This window comes from Ctenocephalides felis, unplaced genomic scaffold, assembly GCF_003426905.1.
Source record: "Ctenocephalides felis isolate EL2017-DRISC unplaced genomic scaffold, ASM342690v1 CF-g0.4_SCAFFOLD_01492, whole genome shotgun sequence".
Classification (NCBI taxonomy): Eukaryota; Metazoa; Arthropoda; class Insecta; order Siphonaptera; family Pulicidae; genus Ctenocephalides; species Ctenocephalides felis.
Window position 1 is genome coordinate 48,604,821 of NW_020537646.1, and position 25,265 is coordinate 48,630,085.

The 25,265-nt window shown below is 30.5% G+C and overlaps 1 protein-coding gene across 2 annotated transcripts in view; it reads right to left on the bottom strand.

Annotated features, from left to right (window-relative positions):
• Window positions 1–628: 628 nt before the first annotated feature.
• LOC113370306 (probable phospholipid-transporting ATPase VD) overlaps window positions 629–25,265 on the bottom strand; it is a 420,055-nt gene continuing 395,418 nt past the window's right edge. For both annotated transcript variants that reach the window (XM_026610976.1, XM_026610975.1), the window contains exon 10: window positions 629–812. In XM_026610976.1, coding sequence (XP_026466761.1) covers window positions 764–812 — 49 coding nt within the window. In that variant the 3' untranslated portion in view covers window positions 629–763. The remainder of the gene's footprint in view (window positions 813–25,265) is intronic.

A 25,265-nucleotide genomic window follows, 5' to 3' on the forward strand; every position in this document is an offset into this window, starting at 1 on the left:
ATAAGTAAATTGGAATGTTTATCCTCTAAGATGTTGATCCTCATTGCTACAGTCTTGATGCAGTAATCAATTCAAACGTGTTTCTCGCCTGATTCACTCGGGACTGATTTATTGATGTTTTGAATTATTTCTATTAAAATGTAGTACTAGTGTTTATTGCAATAATCAGATCTTTGAGGTAATTTTGATTATTTATTCATTTCTGTACGCATTCGAACAAAATGACTTACTCATAATGGACAAAATAATAGAGTACTATTTCGTAAACACTACATTCGAGACCAAGGAAAAGGAGAAACATGTCATAGATGAGCGGTTTATGACTTTTACTCTAACAGCTTCTAATAACAGACCAAGGAGTCCACCGGAAGAAACATACTAAATATACAAGTACATTGCATATATTAAAATATTGAGAACAGGAGAAAACATCTTAAAAGTCTCAAAAGTAATGGCTATGTTAATTATATGTTTCAGATAAATGTTATTCAAGTAAATAACATTCAAAAAACATAATCTAATGTTTTAAGTGAGTGTAACGTATAGAAAAAAACTAGAAATTATTTGCAATATGATTATAATATTTTTATTATAAGCTTTATAGGTACAAATTTAATGATGTGTCATATTGTTATTACTGTAGTAAAACATATTTGTTCTTAGAGAAATGTATAATCACAGCCATTAAAGGTTTTACTGTATTTGTAATTAACCCGCATGATGATATATTTATATATTTTGCAAATGCAATTAAACAAAATATTTATCCAATAGAAGGCAAGTTATCACTGTCCAAGCCTGTGTTAGATGGTCTGAAACAAGAAATGAACGAGATTAATATTTGTTATATATGTATATATATATATATATATATATATATATATATATATATATATATATATATTGTTAAGAACTATTATGTATTTATTATAATATTTTATGTTTAACACATGTTCATTAAAATATGTTTGTAATTAAATCTCGTATGTTGGTACCATTTATATAAAACTTTTATAAATCGACCCTTATCCGACAATAAGGGTCGAATCAAATCAGGTACAAAACTGATTATTAGTGAGCGGGAGTTAGTTATGTTTGAACCGCCAACAAGTACAGATTAAAAATATCAACACCCAATAATGTAAGTTACAATTTAAAATAAAATCTATAAATCTTAAGAAGTGTTTATTTTTACATATCAAGAAGAGAACCCATAATTAATATCTCTTCATTTGGTGGCAGCTAATTACGATACCTACTCCGAAATCAATAATAAAACTAGCTGTAAGTGGAATTCTGTCTTGAGGCAATTATGGCATCGTGCCTTAAGGCAAATTGCTGAAACTTCCCGCACCGTAACGAAATGTTCGAGGAATACTGAATGTTTTCAAATAGATTATTATAAATATTGTAACATTGTGTAATATTTATAAGAATTATATAAACCGAATTGCAGAGTTGAAATTATTTCTAAAGTATATTAGAACTATAGTCAGGATTAAAAATAAAATCTTAAATATTTTCGATATACAAAATACTAAAAAAAAAAAAAAAAAAAAAAAAAAAAAAAAAAAATGAACAAAATTTTTTTTTTCAAAATCAATTATTTTGTTAAGACAAGCAGAAAGTTCTTTGAATCATTTAAATCGGACGCTTAGTTCTCTCAAAAACTGCCATTTTTTACATATTTAGCTCCGTATCTTCGAAATGGCTGGGCCTGCCTTTGCCAAAAACTAATAAACACTTCTCCCAATCATTACTAATTGAATGTTTTTTAGATCATTCAAATCGGATACTCCGTTCGCTCAAAAATTCGATTTCTATTTTCTGCACTCTTTGCTCCGTATCTCCGAAACGGCTGGACCTGCCTTTGCCAAAAACTAATCAGCTCTTTTCCCAATCAATAGGAATCGAATGTTTTTTGAACCATTCAAATCGGTTGATCCGTGCGCCCTAAAACGTGACTGGAAATTTGTATCCACACATACATACACACACACACACATCCATTTTTTCTGAGGTATGCCAAAACGTTCAGAAACCTTCAAAACGTCGAGAAATGTAAAAATTTTCAATTCCGATTTTCGGCCCATTACAATAACTTACCCTACGGGAAGTTAATAATAAAAATATGTGTGTGTGAAAACAAACTTCAACTAGTGAATTCAAATTAAGTGTTAATATATCAAAATTGTGGTGATAAAATTGTGGCGTTCCTAAATAATAAACAAAATCATAACTAATTATTCTACAAATATCAATCAATAAGTAATAACTGTAATAAATAAAAACCAAAACTATGATAAAATAGTACTCCAGTATAAAATACTACAATAATAAAACAAATCATCAAATAAAACTAAAATAATGTATTAAAACCGAGTAATTAAGTGCATTACCGAACTTAATAAAACGAATATTATCTATGAGAAATAAAACCAAAACTTGAAAAGTGATTCATCTACGCTATTTTGAGACGCGGAAAGAGTAGTGGTAATTTTCCAAGAAGGCGATTCTATTGTGTATATTTGCGGCTGGATAAGGATTTATACCTAAGCAAGGGCAAGGGACCATTCAATCACAAGATGGAGAATACAATCCGTAATGGTAATGAAAATAAATTAGATTTAAATTTAGCTCTAGCTATTATTCCAAATTTTGATGAAAATGAAATCAATGTACGTGCATTTATTGATGCATGTGACTCGTTACATGTAAATTTATTACCCGAGGAAGCACATAAATTATTTTTAATAGTAAAAAGTATGTTACCAAGTAAAGTATTAGTAAAAGTTATCCGTAATAAAATTTCAAATTATTCAGTATTAAAAACACATTTATGTAAAGAATATTATGACCAAACTTCTGTTTCCACTTTATATTCCAAACTTATCAATATTAAGCAATTTCAAAATGAATCAGTTAAATATATACAACATAAAAGAAATGTTAGGAAGTATTGCGTATATTGAAAAAATTATTCGAAGCATCGCGGTAAATATTGCAAAGAGAAGCCGAATCAAACCGATTGTTAATCGTAGGTAATATTTGTATAAAAATACTCTCAGCGAACTTCCTGCGTAAAGTGTTGGCTTCTCGATGAATAATTCTTGGATTGGTGAAATTAAAAGAATGTTTAAAGTTGGAGACGTGTTCGGTGATCATGGTTTTATTTTGTTTCCTGTTAAGACTGTTAAGTTCGTGTTGGCGCATTCTTTTTGAGAGAAATTGTGAAGTTTCTCCAACATAACAACTTGAACAATCATTACATACAATGACATATACAACGTTTGACGTGCGGGAAATAGGGGTAGGAGTTTTTAAATTAGTGTATAAGTCTGTGAGAGTGTGTCCAGTCGAACACATTAGTTTCAGACCATGAAAAAAAAGTTTTTTCCATGAGTGGAAAAGGCAATCGATGTACGGTAATGAGATGAAGAAACCCTTAACCCTGTTAAGGGTTAAGGGTTTGTGAAGTGATGCTATTTTGTTGTGAATGGGAGGTAAATGAGGAAGATGTACGGAATTTATTACGAAGAAATGGTAATCTATTATTAATTACTGAGCGTAAAAGTTGTAGTGGATAGGAATTATTTTGAAGGGTAGAATATATCAAATTAATATTTTTTTCCCAATGTGATGGATGAGAAAGAAGGATGGCATGGTCTAGTAAGTTGATGATAGATGCAATCTTAGTCGATTTGGGGTGATAGGAATGGTAGTTTAAATAACGTCCAGACCAAGTGGATTTTTGATACCAACATGTAGTGATGGAGCCGTTATTTATAAAAAGGGTAATATCTAAAAAAATAATGGAGTTGTTAAGTTGGGTCTCAACGGTAAAACAAAGGTGTGTGTCGAAATTATTAAAAGAATTTAGGAAATTGGTTATATTGTGAGTAGGAATGCAAGTTAAAATGTCGTCAACGTAACGTTTGTAAAAAAGAGGTACATAAGACAAGGTAATTTTCTGTTTATCACATATTTTTCAGCTTGGAGTATATGTGTGTACAAGAGTAAAATGTGTGCGTGTTTGCGGAAAATAGTGGAAACTGTATCGTTATTGGATGAGAGAACGAGATAGAGAGAATTTTAGTGGTTTCATATTACGAAGATTTTCTCAGCGATCATGCGCAGTAGGAACATAGAAAATATATGGCATGTGGAAACAAACCATAATCAACGGTTAAACATAATATGTGAATAAAAATGAAAATATAGAAACATAATAAAACTATGATAGACAATGTTAAAAAATTTTTACCAAGCTGACAACATGTTCGTTTGGAATAAGCTATTTTATAATAAAATATTTATTTTATATTTATAAATTTTAAATTTATTAATTTATAAATAAAATTTAAATTTTTAATTTTAAACGTATTTTACAAAATAATTACACTTCTAACTAATGCTAAAAAACTACCAACGAAAAAAAATACTTTTATTATGGATTTTCAAAGATTACCGTTTATCTCCCGATAGCAAGTCATGAGAATCAAGGTAATAGCTAGTTATACGTATTTTAAATATTGTTGTTAAACAATGCTTAACTTTACTGGTTTTTGACACATGGGTGGTGGACCTTTTTAACCCCGGACCTTCATATAATACTATCTGTATCTTTTTATAAATTCTAAAGTTTCTTTTATACTATCTTATCTTTCGATAAATTCTGGGAAATTATAACTTGGAAAATGTTATTCGACCAAATGTCCCTGCGATCGATACCAAATTTAGATTCTGAATTTAAAGACCATAAATAAAAAATAAAATAACCTAGAAAATGTCTTATGCATATCAATAAGTATATAATTATACAAATAAGATCCTTCAGAGCACCGTGTTTGAGAAAAATATGACTTGCAAAAAAGGTGCTACAACGCCAAAAAATGCATTTTCATATTAACATTTCAAAAAAGTCGATATTTTGAGTTTGGGCCAGTTTAATAACGTTTTTGTAAATAAATAAAACTACTTACTACAATTTAATCATAATTCAATAATATTCACGTAAAACATACTATTAAACGTAATTGAATATCATCTGTCAAAAACGTTTGACATTTCACGTATTAGCCTTCGTCCATTGTTTTATTTAAATTACGCTTCTACAAAAATTTTCAAATTAAAAATGTAAAGTTTCTGCGAGATTTTGAAATATTATCTCACCTTTCCGACAACCTACTGATTAGCACGAATTTTTCAAGACTAAGACTGGCCAAATCGGTTTAGCCGTTTTCGAGTTTTACCGAATCATTTGTTCGAGAGCTCCATTTTTATATATAAGATATATATATATATATATATATATATATATATATATATGTATATGTGTATGTATGTATGTATATATATTAAAACGAGTGTGCTGAGTCGGCTGAGTGTGCGACGCTTACTGATGGCGAAAGTTTTACAGCAGGCATCGGGAGCGGATATCTGCTCAACAACTTCACATTAGCGGCAGTACAATGTGGTAAAAAGTACCGGCTCTATCCACAAAATTTCACTAAAATACATATAAGATAATCAACAACCAAAGCTTCCAAATGGATAGCGTGATAGCAATCAGCTTGTATGTGATGTATCACGCTTCAACGGTCTCACTCAGAGCACCAGAACCCTCACTGGGGGTGCTCCCACAGCCCAAATCCGTATACCCATGCTGTGAGATCAAAATCAAAACACCAGGCCGGGCGATCTTTCCCCAAAACCGTAAAACCCCAAATTATCCCACAACTCGCGAAACTCGATTTTATCCCCAATTTATTTTTTAAACACCCCGAGTATAACCCACATACATTATATCAAACACAAAACAACAATCAATTAAAATTTACATTCACTCAAATCTTGCATTAAAACCTAAAACATTTTCATCTAAAACGAGGGAAAAATAAAAATACACTTATCTCTTATACTTTGCTGGCCAGCTGGCATTCACAAAAATATACATACTCAAACACAATTTTTCAATTCCCAACTAAACTAAATAACCACCTTCACAATAAAATCAAAATAATCAGAAATACAATTAATCATTATCCCAATTATCTATTAACCCCAATTTTCTCTTTTCGCGTCGTATTCCTTCATACGCGAATTATTTCATTCATTTCCTTGAAACCCTCATAAGAACATCTATTTTTTTCTCAACATATTTTTCACCAACATCATTTTATCCCAACATCATTTTATCCCAATATCATTTTATCCCAACATCATTCTCAACGGTTATAAAGTATCGCCCGGTGCTCTCTGAGTGTTGGAAAAGAAACACCAAAGTACGAACCGACGTCTCTGCACTTGCTGTTAAACCGCCCTATTCTATCTCTATCTTCTAATTATTCATAACATTCTTTACTCAAAATCCTATTCGTAATTTTCTCCTCATTTTTTTTTATTTTAAGCAAACTTCTTTTATAACACCATTGTCTGAATTATTAAACGGGTAAATTTCCTAATTATCAAAACCGTATTTATCTATCTCTAACAAAAATATATTCCTAATACAACTCGTCCGATCGCGCAATTTTTTTATGATGGACTTACTCACGAGAAAAAAAAAACAGGCATAACAAAATAGATACGATAATAAAACAAAAAACGACAACAAAATAAAATCATGCGCATTTTTATTTTAAATTATAGCAATATGCAAATTATCAAATTATTCAACAGTACCTAAACTATGATCCATTTTGTAATTTGCCTTTTTTCCACTTTACTTTGTAAACCATCTCACTTATAAGATTTGCTACCTATGCATTTATTTTTATTTTTCGATCTATATATTCAATCTAATTATTATTCTTAACACTATTCTATCTGGGCGTACATGAATTGTCAAAAAAAAAACAACAACTCTCTAAACAAGCAATTTTTTTCATATATAATAAATTTCGTAAAAACAACAAACAAACAACAGGTGTAATAAATAACAATTGTATCAAAAATTAATCTTACAGAATTTATAAAATATTTGCAAGCCGAATCACGCATTGAACTAAAAAAAAACTTTTACTTTTGCAACCTATCTCTTTCGCGACGTATTTAAAAATAATATTTAAAAAAAATATTAAAATTTGCGACGTATGTATTTACTTTATCTTATTACTCCGTCTTAAGAACTACCCTCTGTCCATCCTTCTCTTCGACATTCGTCGCCTTGCGTCTTGTAAACGCCCTTTTTTACGCATCTCTAACAGTTCCGTCTCACCTAGAGAGTACCCGTTCGAAAATTTATGTAACTAGATTTTACTGCGTATCTATTGATTTTCTCCTATTCTGCAATTTTGATCTTACTAAATTATTATATCCCTAATTCTTTATTCCTATCTACCTTATCTATACTTAAATAAACATGTGACTGCCGTCTTGTTGCGCTAATGGAATAATTGCAAAATAACATAACCGGTTGAATGAAAGGGACGAGAAACCTATGATTTTTTTTAAACTGAAGAAAATATAATTTATTCGACTTTTCCTTTAACCATCTTTTCTATCGCGAAAACTAAATATCAATCATTACGTACGACGAACAAACACTTTAACATTAATTAAAAAAAAAAAAAGTAATAAAAACAGCTCTAAATATTTTTTAAAAGTGACAACCATAAAAAAAACTATCAAATATAAAAATTAAATTTCTAATCCCACTCCACTAATGGCAGTATGAGCCGTATCAACCTTAATGTCAGTGGGCTCGACTGATTACAATTAGATCGGGGTGGCTATATCCGTTCTAATTGAAAATCACCAAAGACACCCTGATCAATTCAAATGCATATGGAAAATCCGTGTCACCAAGAGTTTTCGCACTGAATTATATACAAGCTATCCAGGCGGTGGTGATTTACCTAACAAAAATTTTCCACAATTCAAATCCCTGTAAGCAGTTGTTTCTGACGCATTCCCAAATAAATATTCGGCACCTCATATGCACGGAGGCGAATAACTCCGCAATTCTCAAAACTGCTCTAAATTTTGAGATTAAACTAAATAATAAAAAAAATACTGTAACTCAATAACGCAAACAAAACTAAACTAAAAAAGAAATTCGCTCGTATTTTACAAACAGAAACATGTATTCGAAAATGATTGTAAACCCCTGGCTGAGACAAAAAAAAACAAATTCCTACAAATTTTAAAATCTATCATCTTACAACTATTCTAAAGTATAACTTTCTAAAACACTAAAAAAAACTTTTAAACTAGTTGGTTTGGTATTTAGCCTTGAGGCAAGTTACATGAACTTCTCGAAATGTGTAAATAATCGACTTAATCAAAAAAAAATGTGTAAATAATATACTTCATTATCCTACTTTAAAAAAAAAACGATAATAATTTTAGCAAAGTTTGACGAATTTTTAAAATTAAACTACTTGTCGTTAGGCCGTAATATTACAATAAGTTCTATAAGACCATGATGTATATCGCCAAAAAAAAATTCCATGAAAATCGGCTTAAATTTTAAATCGGCTCGGTAGATTTTCACCTAAAATTAATCAGTATCATTCCCAACTAATATCTTTCGAACAGTTTTTGATATTTTAAAATCGGTTCGGTAGGATGAGCTTAAATGTCGACGAAAATTTAACACTTTTTTTAACAGTTAATTACAAGAAAACGGCTCGGTAGATTTTCACCTAAAATTAATCAGCATCATTCCCAACTAATATCTTTCGAACAGTTTTTGATTTTTCAAAATCGGTTCGGTAGGTTGAGCTTAAATGTCGACGAAAATTTAACACTTTTTTTCAACAGTTAATTACAAGAAAACGGCTCGGTAGATTTTCACCTAAAATTAATCAGCATCATTCCCAACTAATATCTTTCGAACAGTTTTTGATTTTTCAAAATCGGTTCGGTAGGTTGAGCTTAAATGTCGACGAAAATTTAACACTTTTTTTCAACAGTTAATTACAAGAAAACGGCTCGGTAGATTTTCACCTAAAATTAATCAGCATCATTCCCAACTAATATCTTTCGAACAGTTTTTGATTTTTCAAAATCGGTTCGGTAGGATGAGCTTAAATGTCGACGAAAATTTAACACTTTTTTTCAACAGTTAATTACAAGAAAACGGCTCGGTAGATTTTCACCTAAAATTAATCAGTATCATTTCCAACTAATATCTTTCGAACAGTTTTTGATATTTTAAAATCGGTTCGGTAGGATGAGCTTAAATGTCGACGAAAATTTAACACTTTTTTTCAACAGTTAATTACAAGAAAACGGCTCGGTAGATTTTCACCTAAAATTAATCAGCATCATTCCCAACTAATATCTTTCGAACAGTTTTTGATTTTTTAAAATCGGTTCGGTAGGATGAGCTTAAATATGTACGAAAAGTTTTTTCGAATTACAAAGAAACGGCTTGTCAGATCGTTGCACAAAACTGACAAACGATAGTCCTCACCGAAATACATCAAATGGCTTTTAAATTTCTAAAATCGGTTCAGGCGTTTTTGAGAAAACGTCGATCAAAAGTCTAATTTTGACAAATGCCAAAAAGACCATACTGATTTTTGCAAACTTTGACGAATTTTTAAAGCTGAACCAGTTGTCGTAGGGCCGTAATATTTTAGTATGATTTAGAAGACTATGGTATCTATCGTCAAAAAAATAATCATAAAAATCGTCGAAATTTTTTTTTTAAAAACTTTATTACAAGAAAACGGCCCGGCCGATCTCTACCAAAAACTAATCAGCACGATTCCCAACCAATATCTTTCGAACGGTTTTTGAATTTTCAAAATCGATTCAGAATTGCAGGCTAAAACGTAGACGAAAAATTTTTCACTTTTCTGCCATTTATAAAGAAACGGCTTGGCCGATCGTCGCACAAAACTGACAAACAATAGTCCTCGTCGAGATACATCGAATGGCTTTTAAATTTTTGAAATCGGTCCAGCCGTTTTCGAGAAAACGTCGATTTACGGCAAAAAATCTGTTGGTGCACACGCACACACACACATACACACACACACACACACACACACACATACTTTTTCCAAATTTGGTCTCATTCGATTCAGAATGGCTTGAAACGTCGAGAAAACATTAAATTAGCGAATCGGATTTTTTGATGAAAACATAAACTTCTCCTTCGGGAAGTTAATTATTGCATCACTAGTGAACCGTCTCGAATTCAGTTCCGCGTTTCCTATTTTTTTTTTACTAAAGCGTTCTCGCCACACGCATTTCCAAGAATACTCAAAACCTTAGAGTCAAATCAATCAACTTTGTCAGTTAAAATTTCTAGGTCCCTGGAAATGAAAATAAATACGACGGTTCGCGTACTCTTGCAATACGATATTATACAAAAACTTCGAAAAATTTACCAAAATCTCAAAAAAAACTCACAAAGCCGTAACTCCGTAAATACATATTTTTAACTAGATCTATAATTTGTAAAATAAAATATCTTGAACAATTAATAAAAATTCTTTGTAAAACAAACTAATTACTGTCAAACTTAATATCAAAATGATATCGAATAAAATCTGCGAATTAAATGAAAATTTTTCAACATTATGAAAATAATCAATATTTTTCCTAACAAACGAATTTCATAAAGACTATATAACTAAGACTAAAATGTATAACTCAAAATAAATTTGTAATCTGGTTTCACTAATTCTAAGATAAAATCTTCGTAATTATACTTAAAAAAAAGACCTATCTATTTTGGACGAACAAAAGCCTTTCCTAAAAATCGAAAAAAAAACAAAGAAACCCGCGCGAATGAAAGAAAAAACGATAGAAAACACACAAAAAAAATAGATTCAGCATTTCAAAATTATTATGAACAACACTTCGACATCAATAAATTAAATCTCTAATAATCACTCGAACCACGTGATTTTTCATTTTCGCGCCAACACATTTTGCGAACTGCTTAAACGCGCATTAAACACATCATCAAATTCTATAACCGTAATCAATACAATTTAATTACACAAAATAACAACTAAATTTTAAAACTCTTTGCTTACGTACAGTTCTAAGTGTTCTAACAATCATTTGTACACTCAACTATAGTAACAAAAATTCCAACAAAATATATACATTTAATCTATCGCGTAATTAAGAAATGCCGAATCCCCGCGAACGATCAAAAACCAAAATTGATAAATAACAAATAACCCGACCATTTGAGCTCTCGAAGCGTACAGATCGTGGAATAATCGAAAGCAAATTTAATTCGTCTAAAATTACATAATGGAATCAGGGCCATACGGCGAAGCCGATGCCCAGTCGGACGACATAGACAGTGTGTATAAAATCGGTGTAAGTGTAGCAGGTGATACGAGTAGATTATTGACATCGGAATCGTTAAAAAATGCTATTAGCAAAATTAATAAAATGGAAAGTGATTTAACTAAAGTGAATAAAAAAGAAATAAATAGTAAAAGTAAGGCAATTAAAAAAATAAATCATGAAATGTTAAGAAATGCAATAAAGCAACAATCAAACAATAAAACAGTTAATGATAATAGTGAAGGTAATAAAAATAATAATACACAAAATTGGGCAGAAGAAATGGAAGAAGGCGAAAATAATAATGATCAAAATGTAAGTAAAAATGAAAATAATGTTAAAAATCAGGATATGAACTCAAGTATAAAAGGCGATAATTACAAAACAATGAAGTACTCCGAGAATGATATGGGTCCATTTACCATATATGTTGAATCAGTAGACAAAGATAAAAATACAGTACATCAAATGACATTAGGCAAAATATTATTTAGCAGTTTACCTCAATATAAAAACGATATTACAGAAATAAAATCCATAGGCATTAACAGAATTAAAATCACGCTTAATACATATGACGCTGCCAATAAAATAATTAATGAGAAATTATTTATGGAAAAGAAATTAAAAGCATATATACCTATTTCTATGTTGATTAGGAAGGGCGTTATATATGACGTTGACACCGAAATGACTGAATCAGATATTATGGAAAATATAAAATCAGAAATTCCTGTTTTAGATATTAGAAGAATAAAAAAAAAACAAGACAAAGTATTAGTACCAACAAGGGTATGCGTGATAACGTTCAGAGGTCAACGTTTACCTGACCGTGTTTCGATATACGCTGTCAAATGCAGGGTCGAAATTTACAACAAAGTGACACAATGTTTCAAATGCCAAGGAATGGGCCACGTGACCAGCCAATGTAAAGGTAAAGCGAGGTGCAGCTATTGTGCACAAGAACACAGTTTCAAGGATTGTGTGAACAAAGAAAAGAATCCGGTTTGTGCGTTATGCAATGGGGAACATCAAGCCATAGATAAAAAGTGTGAAAAATATTTGTTTCATATGAAAATTAAAACTATAATGAACGAAAATAATATAAGTTTCAGAGAAGCCAAGGCATTTATAAACATAACATATGCCAACGTCATAAGTCCGGACATAGAAATTAGAAGCAAAATGAAATTTCCTGAATTGCCGAATACGCAGCTGGAAAAACAGGTAGTAATGAATCAACAACCAGTAACCACGAAGCCTTCAGCAACAATATCTAAACAGACACATAGAAATAACAATTCCATAAACACAACAAAAGTTAGTGATAACAACAAAACAATTGAAAATATGCCCAATACACAGGATCGAAGCAGGTACAAATTTAAATACAATATTAATACAAAACAGAAATCCTCCTCTCATGACAATAGTGAGAGAGTTGAAATACCATTCGATAAGTTAATTGAAGAAATAATTCAGAACATTAAAAAGAAAAAAGACTATACACTAAGAATTCTGAAAGAGTTAATTAAAGATATGGATAGATAACAATAATAATATATGATAAATAAATGACTGAAAAAATAAAAATACTACAAATTAATTGCAGATCTGTTACAGCTAATAAGGCCAGTATTGAACATTTCCTTTATGAAAATGAAATTTCAATCGCGGCTTTCACGGAAACATGGTTTAAACCGGAGTATCAATACTCTTTCAGAGGATATCGAATGTTTCGCAAAGACAGGGAAGATGGATATGGAGGAGCAGCAATCATTGTTAGAAATGACATAAATTGTGAGGAATTTCCTTCAGTCAACAATAATAAGAATATACAAATGTGCGCCGCCATTATTAAAACAGATATTCCATTTTGCATTCTGTCAGTATATTGCTCTACTAGAACAGAATTAGATTTTTCAGATATCAAGGACACAATCTCAACAATCAACACGAGTTTTTTAATTACTGGCGATTTTAATTGTCATCATATGGCATGGGGTAGCAAATACAATAGCAGGAAAGGTAATATGTTATATGAAATCATAGAGGACAACACAATACTAATTCTTAATGACGGACGTCCAACTACAGTAGCAAATAAATATAGGAGTGCTACGAACATAGATCTAACACTGTGCTCAGGAAATTTTATAGATGCTATTAAATGGGATGTTTGCCAAGAAGTATTGGGATCGGATCATTTGCCTATAATAATAACTTTGGAGATGCAGATGCCTTCGGTCATAAGAACGCGCCCAACAAAAAAGTGGAATATAAAATTTGCTAACTGGCAGGGATACTCCCGAGATATTATGAAATACATCGAAACAGGACAAATCTCAGATGATATAACAGCAAGATATAAACGTATCATACAGATTACCGAAAAATCTGCAGAGAAAAATATAAAACAATATAAAGAAATTAAGAGACCGATTTTTAAGCCTGCGATATGGTGGGATCAAGATTGCGAAACAGCCATTTCAGATCGAAGAACAACATATAAAAAGATGCGTCAGCATTGTAATTACGAAAACTTCATACAATACCAAAAAATCAATGTGCGCGCATTGATTTTTTGGTATTGTATGAAGTTTTCGTAATTACAATGCTGACTAAAAAATTTTTGAAAAACAAGAAAAAAGAAAGTTGGCTGAATTTTATTAATTCCATCAATCGGAACATGAGTCCCGCAGTTATTTGGAACAAAATTAAACTTTTTAAAAATAAAAATAACATTATAAACACAACACAAAAAATTAAAAAAGAATTTGGGCAATTACTATTACAAAATTATGCACCAGACTTTGTTTCGAACAATCGTAAAGAAAATATAGGAGTATATTGTGAAGAAAGCGCACTGACAAGGAATTTCAAATTAGAGGAATTAGAGGATGCATTAAAAAAAACAGGAAAAATACGGCTCCTGGATATGACAATATACCGTATACGATGATAAAAAATTGGCCTACAGACATGAAAATTGAATTACTAACTATATTCAACCAAATCATAACAAATAATTGGATTCCCGAAGAGTGGAGGAAAATTATAATAGTTCCATGTATGAAGCCACACAGAAGACCAATGGAAATAGACTCATATCGACCCATTTCCTTAATATCATGCATCGCTAAAACTTTTGAAAGAATTGTAAAAGAGAGGATAGATAGATATATTGAAAATAAAGAAGTCTTAAATAATTCCATGTTCGGTTTCCGGAGAGGGAAAAGTACGTTGGACTTACTGAGCAAATTAACAAATGATATACATATATCCAACTCGTATAATCAATATATGTTGGTAGTCTCGATGGACATGGAAAAAGCTTATGACAACGTAGATCACAATATACTGAAGAGAAAATTAAATCATTTGAATTTCCCACACAAATTAATTAATGTGATAATTAATTTACTATCTCTTAGACAATTATACATTCGAACCGATTCCGGTCTAATTGGCCCTAGAGTTATGAACAAAGGTCTCACTCAGGGTTCAATATTGAGCCCCATCTTGTTCAATATATATATATGGAAGATTTCAAAGTAGTAACAGAACTGAATGTTAAAAAATTGCAATATGCAGATGACATTTATCTGTATGTATCTTGTCCAACTATGGATAGATGTATTTCATCGATGAGCAATGCCATCGAGGAAAGCAGAAAATGGTTATTGGACAATAACCTGAATTTATCACAGGATAAGTTTTCTGCAGCTATCTTTACCAGGCATAGAAAAGAGCATACTAGGAGACAAATAAGGGTAGGATGTCAGGAGATACAAATAAAAGAAAATATTAAAGTTCTGGGCATCAATTTGGATATGAAAATGAATTTTAAAAAGCATGTAGATGATATATTAAGCAAATGTGAAACAGGATTAAATGTTCTCAGAAAAATAACAAGCATGAAATGGGGGGCTCACCCAGAAACTTGTCTCAATATATATAGAAGTTTAATTAGATCACAAATAGATTATGGTTACTTTATATATGGTGCACTTTCAACGAATATCCAAAAAAAGTTGGACAGGATTCAATACTCGGCGATAAGAACATGTTTGGGGGCTTTTCGATCAACTCCTACGAATGCATTAATAGCTGAAGCAGGTGAACCTCCACTAAGCATTAGAAAGCAGATCCTATCAAATAGATTCTTAATAAAAAAATATAATGGAGCATGTGAGGATATACCCAAACAATTAGAAGTATTAGCGAGGCTACATTTTACCAATATATATTGGAGAAATAGACCAATCCCACCCTTGATAAATAGCTTTTATGAGCTGAAACCATACGAAGAGGATGTAATAATGAATAAAAAGATGCCAATTTATCATCTTGATAATGAATACACCTCCATAAATTATTGCATAGTAATGCATATGGATTTAACTCACTTGTTACATCTGAATGATACCGCTAAAAATAAAGAATTTCAAAATAATGTGGCTACAAGATGGCCAGGATATATACACATTTACACAGACGGGTCCAAAGTAGGGTACAGTTGTGGTTGCGCTATTTTGCCTTATCACAATTTTAGCAAGAGAATTAAGCTACCAAATTATGCGACTAATTACACAGCAGAAATGGTGGCTATATACTGTGCTGTAAATTATGCGTGGGAGAAAAACATTACGAACACAATTATATTTAGTGACAGCAAAGCATGTCTATCAGCGATAGCAAACCCAAATAGAAGATCAAGTAACATGATAATAGAGATTATAAATAAAATGAATGCAATAAATAATGGCACAAATTCCTTAATATTGACTTGGATCAGGGGACATTCAGGTATAACAGGAAATGAGATTGCTGATACCCTTGCAAAAGAAGCTGGTCAAATTGGAGTACAATGTGAAAAAATACCTGCTTTGGAGCTGAAAAATTTAATCAAAGAGCGGAGCATAGAAGTATGGCAAAAAGACTTCTTAACGTCAACAAAGAGCAAGGGTATAATTTATGCCCTGACAAAAGAAAAGGTATCACAAACAACCTGGGTCAAAAATGATACAATCAGTAGAAATTTCGTATCAACAATTACAAGATTAAGGCTGGGGCATACAATGTGCAAGATTCATCTCTGGAGGTTGGGAATAATCCAAGATCATATATGCCAATGTGGTGACGAACCGGAGACAATAGATCATATATTCTGGGAATGCAGAATGTATGAGAATCCGAGAAGAATTTTGTATCAGAAACTGCAAAAAAAATATTATATTTCCAGTAAACACACAAATATTAATATCTAGTAATAATGTAGATTTATATAAAATTGTATATAGTTTTATAGATAATAGTAAAATTAATGTGTAAATACACAATAATGTAAAATTATAACTGGCGTAATGATCGCAAGATCCACAGCCATGTAAAATAAATAAAAAAATAATAACCCGACACTACTGTAAACTTACACAAAAGAAAAAATAACCGCGAATGAACCAACATAAACTTGTTTTACCGAGATCGTAATAATGCCGTTGATGGTGGATCGAATGATTGCTAAAACAAATTAATACTTTTTAATCATTTGATCGCTAAACCAACAAAAAGCATACCCGAGCGCTAGTCCACCATTTGTCATGAATGCTCTTTTTATTTGTTATGAATTCCGTTTCATTTATTACTACTCTCCTTGATTCATGCTCTATTTTATTATTATTGCTTGTACATTCGCGGCCTCTCTACAACCTTACCGTGACGTCGCAATCCTGTAAGAAACTGACTATGTTATAATTACTAATAATGAAAAGGCGTTTGTTAAATGAAAAAGCTCCAAAGAAACAAGGTCGAGAATAAAAAATGAAACTTTACAAGAGTGGCAAAATCGGTGGACGTCAGAAGAAACGGGCAGATTGGCGTCGCGCCTAATTCCGGACATTAGCGTCTGGCTCTCTCGACAATATGGGGACACAAATTTCTGTGGACAGTTTAATGCCTATCTTTTTAAGATGGGCTTGCATAGCACGTCAATGTGCAAATACTGTCCAGATAAAATAGACGACGCTGAGCACACGTTCTTTGAATGTGCTCGGCGGAAGGACTATCGTAACAACGCCGAGCACATTATAGGCAACAGACTTACCCCCTCAAGTCTTGTGACCTACATGATGAAATAAGAAGAAAACTGGTCAGCTGTAGCAGCTTTTGCACAGCATCTTTTGAAGGATAAAACCGGAAAAAGGGACCGGACGTCGAAAGCAGGCGTCGCAAGGCGCACCACGGACTGTATTGATGTAATGCTAACGCGGTTCCAATCCAAACCTCTCCGTACTATATATATATATATATATATATATATATATATATATATATATATATATATATATGTTACGGTAAATGTGCACTCTCGGTGAATGTGCACATTCACCGGTAAATGTGCACATTCCCCAAAACGCTAGGTGAATGTGGCGTGTTCTCAAACAATCAAATTAAAACAATGGTGTACGTGCGTACTTGGATCGGTCTTATGAACATCTCGCGTATTTGACGCATGCGCAATAAAGACTATGCGCGAAATACGTCAAGCATGTTACAAATTTTGTACCAAAATGGTGATAAATGATTAATAACATTCTGTTGAAGTTTTGTTCATTTTGACCAAGATATATAATAGTAGTTGAATAGTAAAGTAGTGAATCGTGAATAGTGATAACTGAATAGTTAATAGTAAATAGTGAATAGATATTAGCAAATAGGGAATCATTATTAGTAAATAGTGAATTAAGAATAGTTAAATAGGTAATAGTTAATGGTTAAATAGTTAATAGTTATTAATTAAATAGTTAAATAAATTGTTAATTGGTCAATAGTAATAAATAATGGGTATTAATATGCATATGACTAAAATAAAGAATATAAATATAAATATAAATATAAATATAAATATAAATATAAATATAAATATAAATATAAATATAAATATAAATATAAATATAAATATAAATATAAATATAAATATAAATATAAATATAAATATAAATATAAATATAAATATAAATATAAATATAAATATAAATATAAATATAAATATAAATATAAATATAAATATAAATATAAATATAAATATAAATATAAATATAAATATAAATATAACTAGTGGGGTGGGTGGCATCGTGCCTTAAGGCAAATTGCTGGAACTGCCCGTACCGTAACGAAACGTTCGAGGAATATTGAATGTTTTCAAATAGATTATTATAAATATTGTATTATTGTCTAATATTTATAATAATTATATAAACTGAATTGCAGAGTTGAAATTATTTGTTTAAAGTATATTAGAACTATAGTCAGAATTAAAAATAAAATCTGAATTATTTTCGATATACAAAAAATTAAAAAAAAAAAAAAAAAAAAAAAAAAAAAAAATGGTACAAAATTTTTTTTTCCAAAATTAATTATTTTGTTAAGACAAGCAGAAAGTTCTTTGAATCAATTGAATCGGACGCTTAGTTCTCTCAAAAACTGCCATTTTTTGTACATTTAGCTCTGTATCTCCGAAATGGCTGGGCCTGCCTTTGCGAAAAACTAATAACCCTTTCTCCCAATCATTACTAATGGAATGTTTTTTAGATCATTCAAATCGGATGCTCCGTTCTCTCAAAAACTCGATTTCTATTTTCTGCACTCTTTGCTCCTTATCTCCGTAACTGCTGGACCTGTCTTTGCCAAAAACTAATCAGCTCTTCTCCTTATTAATAGGAATCGAATGTTTTTTAAACCATTCAAATCGGTTGATCCGTACGCCCGAAAACGTGGACGAAAATTTGTATCCATACATACATACACACACACACACACACACACACACACACACACACATCCATTTTTTCTGAGGTATGCCAAAACGTTCAGAAACCTTCAAAACGTCGAGAAATGTAAAAATTTTCAATTCCGATTTTCGGCCCATTACAATAACTTACCCTACGGGAAGTTAAATATAAATATAAATATAAATATAAATATAAATATAAATATAAATATAAATATAAATATAAATATAAATATAAATATAAATATAAATATAAATATAAATATAAATATAAATATAAATAGAAATATAAAATATAAATATAAATATAAATATAAAATATAAATATAAATATAAATATAAATATAAATATAAATATAAATATAAAATAAATATAAAATATAAAATAATAAAATATAAATATAAAATATAAAATATAAATATAAAATATAAAATATAAATATAAATATAAATATAAATATAAAATATAAATATAAATATAAATATAAATATGAATATAAATATATGAATTAGTATTTCACCCGCACGTGCGCACGCGCGCGAGTTGAACTCACATTCGCCAAATGAGCCGGTAAATGTGCACATTCACCGGTGAATGTGCACATTCACCGAAATATGCACATTTACCGTAACATATATATATATATATATATATATATATATATATACATAAAAGAAAGTGTTAAGCGCATATTGAAAAAAATATTTGAAGCATCACGGTAGATATCGCAAAGAGTAGCCGAATCTAATCGTTTGTTAATGACAGGTAATATTTGTATGTAAATACTCTCAGCAAACTTTCTGCGTAAAGTGTTGGCTTCTCGATGGATAACTTTTGGATTGGTAAAAAGACATGTTCGGTGATCATAGTTTTATTTTGTTTCTTGTTTAAGCTATTGAGTTCGTGTTGAGGCATTCGTTTTGAGAGAAATTGTGAAGTTTCACCAACATAGCAATTTGAGCAGCATTACAGTCAATGACATACACGACGTTTGACATGCGGGAAGCAGGGGTAGGTGTTTTTAAATTAGTGTATAAGTCTGCGAGAGTGTGTCCAGTCGAACATACTACCTTCAGACCAACGGATGAGAAAAGTTTTTTCCAAGAGTGGAAAAGGCAGTCTATGTAGGGTAATGAAATGAAGGAATTGAATAGTGATGGTGAATTTTCAGGAACAGGGTTAAGGGTTTGTGAAGTGATACTATTTTGTTGCGATTGGGAGGTAAAAAAGAAAGAAGTACGGAATTAATTGCGAAGAAAAGGTTTCCTATTATTTATCACCGAGCGCAAAAGTTGTAGAGCATAGGAATTATTATTTGAAGGGTAGAATATATCAAATTAATATTTTTTTCCCAATATGATGGATGAGAAAGAAAGATGGCATGATCTAGTAAAGTTGATGATAGATGCAATCTTAGTTGATTTGGGGTGATAGGAATGGTAGTTTAAAAAGGTCCAGACCAAGGGGATTTTTGATACCATCATGTCGTGACGGAGTCGTCATTTTTAAAAAGAGTAATATCTAAAAAACTAATGGAGTTGTTAAGTTGAGTCTCTACATTAAAACAAAGGTGTGTGAAGAATTTATCAAACGAATTCAGGAAATTGGTTATGTGATGAGTAGAAATGCAAGTTAAAATGTCGTCAACGTATCGTTTGTAAAAAAGAGGTATATAAGACAAAGTATTAGGAGTAGAGTTCTCTAGGATCTGCATACTAAGTTCAGCAAGTGGGGCACTCAAACTGGAACCCATTGGAGTGCAAAATTTTTGTTTAAAGAAGAAATCGTTGAACGAAAAATAGGCATTAGAAACAATGAATTTAATACATTTCAGGAACCAATTTATGGTCTATGGCAGAGAGAATAAGGTCAGGTGAGATGTTAGTAAAGAGGGAAACAACATCTAAACTAACGAAGGAATAAATCAGAAGGTACATTGAGGGAGTTAAGTTTGGAAATGAGTTTGAAAGAATTTTCGACAATATGGGGAGAATTATATGTGACATTGGATAAAATTAAACTAATAAATTTAGATAATTTGCAAAGTGGGGAATTTAAGTCAGCAACTATTGGTCGAAGAGGAAAACCATCTTTGTGAATTTTGGGAAGACAATAAAGTTTTGCGGAAATGGGATTGTAGGTTTTTAATTGTAGGGAGAGAGGTTTGGGAATTTGCTTGCTTTCTATGAGTGAATCAATGAATTTCAAAGTATTCCGATTTAAAAGGTCGATAGGGTCTGAATTTATAGATTCGTAAATGTTTACATCAGCTAGGAGGGACATGGATTTAGAAATATAGTCAACTTTGTTCATGATAACCGTAATGTTACCCTTATCTGCCCTGGTCACAACAATTTCTAGGTGTTGTTTGATAAAGGATTTGCAAAAGTGGATGTCTTTGAGTAATTCTTTATGTTGATGAATGTTATAAATGTCAAATTTGAAAAACAAATTCAATTGTTTGCAAAAAATAGATTTAATGCGTTTTTTTCATTGATATCTTTCAAATTACGTAACCTATTTTCTAAAGAACTAAGTGTTTTGACAAAATTAAAAGATTTTTGGAATGTTGTGGAATGGAAAATTTAGGACCTAGTGCTAAAATGTTCAAAACATTGGATGGGATGTCTAAATTGTAAATGTTTTTCACCCATTTATTGATGATATCAGCGTTTATATTTAATTTGGATTCGTTTGCTTTTTTCGAATAAAGAGTATTGAATTTTTGAAGATTTTTGTGACATATTAAAAGAATTATTGAATCTAGAGTTTTCGAAATCTAAAAAAATGTTAACGTCAATGTGATTATTTATAGTGGAAAATAAGGATTGGATGTTATAGTTTAAAGATTTATTTATGTATGAGATTATGCAATGTTTTATTTCTAGATTCAGCAACATAAAAAAGGAAAGCTTCTTATTTTTAAAATAATTGGAATTTATATTATTAAAGTTTATTAGCTTGAAATTAAAGGAATTTGGAAGAAGTCTTTCTTCACGACAACGCAGTAAAAAAGTTCTTTTGTTGGTGACGATAGCCAGTTTTGAGAAAAGATTTGAAATAGTTTTAAATAATTTGAGTTTAGTAGGTCCATAGCATTGGAAAATGTACTCGAAAAAAGATGGGAAAGAATAAGGAATACATTGTGTAAAATTATCATGAAAGTAAGAATTGTTATAACGGTAAATAGACGAATAATTGAAATTATTATAATTCTGTCTGTAAGATGGGTCAAATCAAGGCCCTAAAAGTATATTGTCATAATAAAAACATTTTGTTTCTGTTTTTAATTACTGGAAAAACTGTAATTAAACTGTTTTTAATTACTGGATGGATGCCCAAGAATAACTTTATCATATATATATATATATATATATATATATATATATATATACTAGCTGGCCCGGCAAACGTTTTGCCATAAAAAATATGTCTAGTAGAAAATAACTAATTGAATGCAAATTGGTATGTAAGTGAAAGGGGCAGCTAACAAAAAACATATGAATAGTTTATCCACTGCAAAGTACGGCACGAATAATAGTCTTTTGGAGTCTATAATCTTATATATAAAAATGGAGCTCTGTTTCAAATGTCCGAATAAAACTCGAAAACGGCTGAATCGATTTGGCCAGTTTTAGTCTTGAAAAATTCGTGCCAATCCAGAGAAAGTCCAAAAGGTAAGAAATTATTTCAAATCCGCGTAGAAACTTTACATTTATAATTTGAAAATTTTTGTAGAAGCGTAATTTAAATTAAACAATTGACGGTGGCAATTACGTGAAATGTCAAACGCTTTTGACAGATGATGTTCAATTACGTTTAATAGGATGTTTTACGCGAATATTATTTATTTATGACAAATTTGTAGTAAGTAGTTTTGTTTGTAGTTTTATTTATATACAAAAACGTTAGTAGACGGGCCGCAAGTGTTACTAGAGACTCAAAATATGTACTTTTTTGATATGTTAATACGAAAATGCACTTTTTGGCATATTTTTCTCAAACACGGTGCTCTGAAAGATCTCATTTGTATAATTATACACTCATTGGTATTTATAAAACATTTTCTAGGTTATATTATTTTTTATTTATGTTATTTAAATTCAGAATCAAAATTTGGTATCGATCAAATGGACATTTTGTCGAATAACATTTTTCCAGTTATAATTTCCCAGAATTTATCGCAGAATAGATATTAATATATGAAGGTCCGGGATTAAAAAGGTCCACCACCGATGTGCCAAAAATCAGTAAAGTTAAGCATTGTTTAACAACAATATATGAAAGTAGAGGAAAAAAGATGTATAGCCAGCTACAACCTTGATTTGAAAACGATAATCTTTGAAATAGGGGAAATAAACGGTAATATTTGAAAATCCATAATAAAAGTATTTTCTTCCGTTGGTAGTTTTAGCATTAGTTAAAAATGTAATTATTTGGTAAAATATCTTTAAAACTATATTAAGGCTTTAAACCTGCCCGTTTGAAGTTACCCCGCCTAAAGGGTAAAAAGGTCTAAATAACAAATTTTTGAAAGACATAAAAAAGCACATTTCTACAATGATGAAGTAGAACGCAGTTTACTGAACGTAGTCAGATAATTGTTCGTTTGATATGTGTTATTTGTTGTGATATAATTGTTATGGTTTTCACAATATAGTTTATATTTGCTCAAAGTCAAATTGGACCTTTGTGCCTCGCCCTGCTCTACATACATACTTTTTATTAAATTTACGTTAATTCATCATACCACTACGAATGGTACTTGAAACTTTTCAAAAAGCGAGGTCAAAGAAGAAATACTTAATTAATTTTCTATCTCTCCTCGCAGAAAATTGAAAAATTTGTATAAGCTCAGTAGTATTATTTACAATTATACACAAAATCCAGAATCCAGAAGAATCTGAAAAGCTTAAAACGTAATCAATAAGTCGAAATACCAAAAAAGACTTGGATTGGATTATACCATGATTTCTATAGAATTGATAATACCTCATTATATATAGCATTCAAACAACACATCCTTATACACTTGAAGCATTAATATTTTTGATTCTCTAGAAATTGTTTAGAATATACCTTATTTAGCAAAACAACGTTTGCCGGGTCAGCTAGTAGTCTATAAAAGTCTTTGGTCCTGGATAATATAATAGTCTTTTGATAATATTAATAGTCTTCGCAAGGACCAACCTAATCTGAAACTGATTCTATTTATATCAATTAGCACATTTACAGTTTCAAGATTTTGATATATTATTACCGCGCTTTCGATTAATTCATTAGTTTTTCCTTTACAAAACCCGATAATACATTTCTAATTATGTTGTTATGTAGCATGCCCAGCGAATTGACTAATATTTATGCTTTAAATGCTTATTTATAGTATATTTTTTATAATGTATATATGTTTACACATACCTATAGTATGCAATTAATATAACTTTTATTCATTGATATTTCATTCTGTACTATATTTCTTAGGAGTAATAATATATATTTTAAATATTGTTTCTTTTCCTGTGTTAATTTGTTTAACGCCAGATCCAACTAATTTTATATTTTAATTATCGCTACTGCTCCTGACCATGTAACATATATTTATTAAATTGAAATTTAGTCAAACACATTTAATTTCATAAACAATACTATTGATATTTAATTAAAATAAATTTTAAGAATCTCACAAATATATATTGCTTTCTAAACTTTCCATCAATAACTTTCCATCAATTCAAAATTGGCAACATAATGCTACATAATATTTATTAATTTATTTAGCAGATAATAATACATAATCTTCAAGTGGACTCACTTATAAACGCGGTATAAACAGATGCAGTCAAATATTACAATATAATCATAGAAGAAATGTTCTTTTGTACTGTTTCAGTGCTGCGTACGCCTCAGCAGAAAGTCTACTGTACCCAACGTTATCGCTCGAACTGTTCGTAAGTCGTTGCTCTAGATAAGATCAAACTGATTATACGATTCACTTGAAATTGCCAAAAACATAATATTTCGACTATAAATTGAAACTTTTAATATATTTTAATATATAGTGAGCAAAACAAATTTTAAATCGGTTCAGTATTTTAGGCGTCCATCGCAGACGTAAGGTGTGATGCTAAATTTATATATATTAAGATATACATCTTAGGGGGCGTCCATTAATCACGTGAGCTAGTTTTTAAGGATTTTTAGACCCCA